The sequence below is a fragment of the Procambarus clarkii genome, chromosome 49 (genome assembly GCF_040958095.1).
Source record: "Procambarus clarkii isolate CNS0578487 chromosome 49, FALCON_Pclarkii_2.0, whole genome shotgun sequence".
Lineage (NCBI taxonomy): Eukaryota > Metazoa > Arthropoda > Malacostraca > Decapoda > Cambaridae > Procambarus > Procambarus clarkii.
The window spans coordinates 5472313-5479283 of record NC_091198.1 but is presented as its reverse complement, the minus strand read 5'-3'; the positions used below and the strand labels follow the sequence as shown (position 1 = coordinate 5479283).

The window sequence follows — 6971 nt, the reverse complement described above, 5'->3', positions numbered from 1 at the left end:
CTGGTCGAGGACCGGGCCGCGGGGACACTAAAGCCCCGAAATCATCTCAAGATAACCTCAAGAAATAGGATATGTATGATGCCGGCCCGCGAGGAGCTGCAATATTTCCAGTTTGGCTCAAGAGTCAAACTTGCGGTGGACGGTAGAACGACGGTCTCGCTTCACACAGGTCGGCGTTCAATCCTCCGACCGTCCAAGTGGTTGGACATCATTCCTTTTCCCCTCGTCCTATCCCAAATCCTTATCCTGATCCCTTCCAAGTGCTATATAGTCGTAATGGCTGGGCGCTTTCCCCCTGATAGTTCCCTTCCCTTCAAGTCTTATGTATGACCCTCTGTCCTGAGTGACAGTGAATACCAGCATTATCCTCACTTTAATAAGACTATCAAAATCCTCAGATTAGGCAAAATTGTAATTAATTTTGTCAATAAAGATGTTAATAATAAATAATTCCCTTCAAGAGTCACAGTTTAAATTTTTTTGGTTTATCTTGTACGGCCAAATGGCGTTCAAAAAACACGTTACAAAAACACATTGAAAGAAAGAAAAACACATTTTTTTTTAAATTAAAGAATAAAAAGAAAAACTACAAAAATCACAGGTTAATCATTTAAGTAACAAGTAGTAGCTTGAACTACCAGAAGATACCTGTGGTCGATCTGTTAGGGTGGTAGCCCACCGGTGGGTGAGGGGGGTGGGCAATTGGTACCGTGATCCCATCGTGGTAGCCCACCGGTGGGTGAGGGGGGTGGGCAATTAGGTACCGTGATCCCATCGTGGTAGCCCACCGGTGGGTCCAGTTCACGTGGCAAGCCAAGCAGAACAATCTTAGTGTGTTAGTGTCTGTAAGTGTACATGTGCCCAGGTCTTGCCCGACTGCACGCGGACACACTCACAGGGGGTCAAGGTTTGTGGTAACTTGTGTGGTGGTAGTGTTGGTGGTGGCGGTAGTGTTGATGGTGGTGGTGGTAGTGTTGGTGGTGGCGGTAGTGTTGGTGGTGGTGGTGGTGGTGGTAGTGTTGGTGGTGGTGGTGGTAGTGTTGGTAGTGTTGGTGGTGGTGGTAGTGTTGGTGGTGGTGGTGGTGGTGGTATTGTTGGTGGTGGTGGTGGTGGTGGTGGTAGTGTTGGTGGTGGTGGTGGTGGTGGTGGTAGTGTTGGTGGTGGTGGTAGTAGTGTTGTTGGTGGTGGTAGTAGTGTTGTTGGTGGTGGTGGTGGTATTGTTGGTGGTGGTGGTGGTGGTGGTGGTGGTGGTGGTAGTGGTGGTGGTGGTGGTGGTGGTGGTAGTGTTGGTGGTGGTGGTGGTAGTGTTGGAAGTGTTGGTGGTGGTGGTAGTGTTGGTGGTGGTGGTGGTGGTTGTAGTGTTGGTAGTGTTGGTGGTGGTGGTAGTGTTGGTGGTGGTGGTAGTGGTGGTGGTGGTGGTGGTGGTAGTGTTGGTGGTGGTGGTGGTGGTGGTGGTAGTGTTGGTGGTGGTGGTGGTGGTGGTAGTGTTGGTGGTGGTGGTAGTGTTGGTGGTGGTGGTGATTGTGGTGGTGGTTGGTCGTGGTAGTTAGTATTGACATCTATAAACAGGAGAAACTCACTCGACGGAGCTGCAATTAACACAGTTTTGGGAACTGTGTTAACTGTTTGGGAACAGCTTTCGGTCCAGGACGGACCGAAACGTCGTCGTCCCTTCAACTTCTAGTGTGTGGTCCGGTCAACACAGTTTTGGGAACTTAAACTCAAGCTGCGTTTCTTAACTGGACATATTCATACGACAGTCCAGTTAATTGTGTCCAACAGCTGATGCAACTGTCAGCTGCATGAAGCTGGACAATCATACCTTGAGAGGTTACCTTACCTTGAGAATGATTTCGGGGCTTAGTGTCCCCGCGGCCCGGTCCCCGACCAGCTAGGCCTTTTCATGCCTAATCATGCTGGCCTATTATATCCAGGCAGTCGTGCAGGACACTGGAGAGGCACTGTTGTCTCTAACAGACTCACATACTCACAGACTTAGACTCACATACTCAGACTCACAGACTCACATACTCAGACTTACAGACTCAGAGATTTGCAGACTAACACATTCTCCAGACGTATATTTACATATATACTTACAGACTTTCAGAGACAAAGCCTCACAGACGACTCACAGATCCTCCTCCAGCTCACAAACGTTCTCACAAACGCAAAGAAACATTTTCTAACATATTGGATGGACGTTTCGCCATGTTGGACGCGAACATGAAACTCCCTTTACTCCACTTTTACTAAATGGTGTTGAGAGGTAAACCAGTAATCTACCTTTACTGAGTAGAGTTAAGAAGTAAATTAGTAATCTACCTCTACTGAGTAGAGTTAAAAAGTAAATTAGTAATCTACCTCTACTGAGTAAAGAAGTAAACCAGTTTTCTCCACCTTTACTGAGTATACTTTAGAAATAAATAACAAAAAAATTATATAATAACTATTTATTATATATACTAAGCATCATTTGCTTGACAAGATCCTGCAGGTTTGATGGACGGATGACACGGCAAGATCCTCCCAAGATTACCAAGGTTCCTTACCTCGCTATCTTCCCCGTCACAAGACATATCCTTCTTCAGCTCTTGGTCTCCTGGTCTATTTGATATCCTCCACTTTTCTGGAGATACTTCATTTATACTTCCGGCAACCCTTGAGATATCTGTTTCTGCCGTTCAAACAAAACACATTTTTGATATCTTCGGCTTCGTCTCGAGATCTTGAAGCCCCTCTGAGGGGGTCACAACTTAATGACTCTCGGCAAGAAACTGGAAAATGGTGAGAGATGAACCACGAGAATGCCCACAGGAGGGAGGAGAGTTATAAAAGGCTGTGGGTCACTCTACCTGAAGACGCTCACGGCTCACTTAACCCGTCTTGCGCTAAGACTTAAGATTAAAGTCTTAAAGTAAAGTTCAAGAGCTGAATCTTAAGATACGCGAGACAACGGAAGTAGAGGACACGAGTAAAGGCAATGAATGAATGAATGAATGAATGTTATTCATTCACGAACGTGATTAAATGCAACTTACTTAGATATGCAGGAATGGAACCAAACTCCATCTTCAGGTTTGGCAAGGTCTTTGAGTCACGGGAACTGTTGCGCCGGATAAACCTTATAGCCACGAGACGGGAGCCCAGTAGCTAAACCTCACCTTGTCCCACACACGTCTAGATTAGCACACACGCGTGCGCACGCACACCCACACCTATTTATACCCACACCATCCATTACAATAAAATATGTCGGTGGTCTTTATGCTAAGTCGTGTAAAACGGCCTCTAATCCCGCTCAGGCGAAGCGTAAACCGCTTGTAAATCAAACAGGTTGTAAATCATTCCCGCCAACTGGCAGCCGCTCACCCCTCTCGAGGACGCCAGCGCCCGTCGGCTAATTACAAGGCCCGCAGCGGGCACCCGATCGTAAATACAGAACATACGAATAAAAACAACGAATTGATCGCAAGATGCAGCATCCTTCGTTCCCACTCTCATCTCTCCAATACGGCATCTCTTCCTCCTACTCCTATTCCTCTCTCAGTTCCTCTCCCACATCATATCCCCCTACCTTCCTCTCTTCCCCTATCCCTTCCCATCTTCCTCTACCAGGACCTAAATCTTCTGGGTAGGGAAGGAGAGAGGGGGGGGGGTAGAGAAGTGGATGGGGATAGGAGAGAGGGGGGGAGGGCTAGTGAGGAACAATGGGGCGGGTATACCTGACTGTAAACCAGGTGTTTTTGAGTGTCTATGCAATTGCTTATATGTGGTTTATGGGGGGGGGGGGGGAGTGATGGGTGGCTAGGAAGTGTGGCTATGTACTTGGTTCAGGTGTGTACCAGGGTGTCAGTTGTGCCTGAGTCAGCTATGTACCTGGTTCACGTGTGTACCAGGGTGTCAGTTGTGCCTGAGTCAGCTGTGTACCTGGTTCAGGTGTGTACCAGGGTGTCAATTGTGCCTGAGTCAGCTATGTACCTGGTTCACGTGTGTACCAGGGTGTCCGTTGTGCCTGAGTCAGCTGTGTACCTGGTTCACGTGTGTACCAGGGTGTCCGTTGTGCCTGAGTCAGCTATGTACCTGGTTCACGTGTGTACCAGGGTGTCAGTTGTGCCTGGGTCAGTTGTGTACCTGGTTCAGGTGTGTACCAGGGTGTCAATTGTGCCTGAGTCAGCTATGTACCTGGTTCACGTGTGTACCAGGGTGTCCGTTGTGCCTGAGTCAGCTGTGTACCTGGTTCACGTGTGTACCAGGGTGTCCGTTGTGCCTGAGTCAGCTATGTACCTGGTTCACGTGTGTACCAGGGTGTCACTTGTGCCTGAGTAAGCTGTGTACCTGGTTCACGTGTGTACCAGGGTGTCCGTTGTGCCTGAGTCAGCTGTGTACCTGGTTCAGGTGTGTACCAGGGTGTCAGTTGTGCCTGAGTCAGCTGCGTACTTAGTAATATATGTGACTATGTTGACATTACCAATTTCATGGAATAACCAAGGTTCATGGGCACGTGTTCTCCCAAACAAAGGGTTAGGTGATAACACATACAAATGTTCACACCCTGAACACTGGCATAATGATTCCAAGCTGGAACAAAAATCTTGCATAGGAGGACACATGTTGTTAATACCACACCTGCTACCTGTTGTCCTGCTGGTTCCTGCCATTAATGTCCCCACACAGCCTGCTTTCTGACCAGCGCCCTTCCGGTTGGTGACCTGATCAACCAGGCTGTTAGACGTATAGCTGCTATAGCAGCCTGAGATATATGGATCACAGTCCGGTTGATCTGGTATATCCTTTACGACTGTTTCTCATGTTCTGTCTTGAACGCCGTGAGACGCCGGCTTGTCTTGAGATGCCCGTCTTCTCCAGCTGTCACAACGGACGGGAAATGATGTGGGAAATTGCCGGAACCTAACCTAACCTACAACCTCAGCATAGAAAACGAGCGTTTGGCAGTATATTTTGGTAGTACAGTCGGGTCCGTTTCGACTCACAATTCAGAATTCCAGGTTGGAATCCCGGGCGGGTCAGAAATGGTTGGGCGAGTTTCCTAGCACCTATAATGCTCCAGTTCACCTAGTAGTAAACAGCTACCCAGTAGTTAGTTAGCTTGTTGTGGGGTTGCATTCGTGAGGGGGGGGGGGGTCAGTAATTCGACATGGGGGGGGGGGGGTTGAAATACCTCAATATAAGCCTAACATGTATGTGTACACTGGCTGCCTGTCAGGTTATCTTGAGGTTATCTTGAGATGATTTCGAGGCTTTTTAGTGCCCCCGCGGCCCGGTCCTCAACCAGGCCTCCACCCCCAGGAAGCAGCCCGTGACAGCTGACTAACACCCAGGTACCTATTTTACTGCTAGGTAACAGGGGGCATAGGGTGAAAGAAACTCTACCCCATTGGTTCTCGCCGGCGCCTGGGATCGAACCCAGGACCACAGGATCACAAGTCCAGCGTGCTGTCCGCTCGGCCGACCGGCTCCCTGTCCCCCGACACAATGAATTATATTTTGTTCGTTGTAGATTTTGACGTCAAAATGAATTTACCCAATTTTGCAACAACCTGGTGGACCAAACTCTCACAAGTCAAGCCTGGCCTCGGGCCGGGCTTGGGGAGTAGAAGAACTCCCAGAACCCCATCAACCAGGTATCAACCAGGTACCCTAAAGGACAGCTTATTGGTCCCCCCCCCCCGTCCCTCATTTTCAGGGGGAAGAATGCTGAAATGTCTACAGCTTAATGTTGATAACGTCCTCTCCCTCAGCGTACCTATTGCACCTTTGAACGGGGCTATTTTGCACTTCCTGCCATGCCTCCTGGTCTCATGTGGCGCTGAAAACAAACTCGTGTGAAGTGGGAAAAATTAACTTCAATAAAACTATATACAGGAGATGCCGAGTTGTTTCAAGAATAATATAACCTGAAGAATTACCTTGAACACAAGCGCCTTCGAGGAGTCAGAAAATGGATGTATTAGACCAATTAGCAGCCTACCTTGATGTTACCTTGAGGTTACCTTGAGATGGCTTCTGGGCTTAGCGTCCTCGCGGCCCGGTCCTCGACCAGGCCTCCTCGTTGACTAGACTGGCCCTGTCACAGTTAAGTATCCAGAGGAACATGACCTCAATAACTGAACCCTGAGACTGTGTCAATACTCCAGCCAGGTTCCACACACGAAGATCAACAGCCAAATATAATTTCCATCAAAAAAAGGAACACTCAGAGTAGTTAGTAAATGGAATGCATTAGGCAGTGATGTGGTGGAGGCTGACTCCATACACAGTTTCAAATGTTGATATGATAGAGCCCAGTAGGCTCAGGAACCTGTACACCAGTTGATTGACAGTTGAGAGACGGGACTAAAGAGCCAAAGCTCAACCCCCGCAAGCCCAATTAGGTGAGTACAATTAGGTGAGTACTCAAGAAATCATTAAGAGAGGAAGCAGAGAAGCCTTGCATGATAGTTTTGGTTGAAAGGTTGAAAGCACCAAACTACCTCGTTACAGACAGCAATTAGGCCATCTGTTAACCTGTTCTATCAGTTACTCTACTTCCATGTCTCTGGGTGGCGTTTATCGACACTATTTCTCTCTTCCCATCTTATCTCTTTACTTTCCTCTCTCGCTTCTTTATCTCTTCCTACTTTACCTCTCTCTCTCTCTTCTTTATTCCTGCAGTGATTTACCTCTCTGTTCTTCTCCAACAGCTCCTCCTCCAGTGTTCTACCAGCGTGTTCTCTCTTCCTCTTGTGTGTGTATATATATATACATATATATATATATATGTACATATATATATATATATATACATATATATATATATATACATATATACATATATATATATATATATATATATATGAGATAACTCTACTCCTCTGGCTACATATTTGCTGAAGAGAAGGCGTTGGAAAGTACAGCACATTTACATATAAACGAATATTGGACAAAGCAATGCGAGAGAGAGAGAGAGA

At 47.4% G+C, this 6971-nt stretch overlaps 1 protein-coding gene across 1 annotated transcript in view; it reads right to left on the bottom strand.

The window, feature by feature from the left end:
- Positions 1–3072, bottom strand: part of LOC123763371 (spidroin-2-like) — a 53777-nt gene extending 50705 nt beyond the window's left edge. Inside the window, exons 1-2 of the mRNA XM_045750526.2 lie at positions 3042–3072; positions 2553–2677 (exon numbers count right to left, since the gene is read on the bottom strand). Of these exons, the coding sequence (XP_045606482.2) occupies positions 2553–2677; positions 3042–3072 (156 nt within the window). The remainder of the gene's footprint in view (positions 1–2552; positions 2678–3041) is intronic.
- Positions 3073–6971: the final 3899 nt, after the last annotated feature.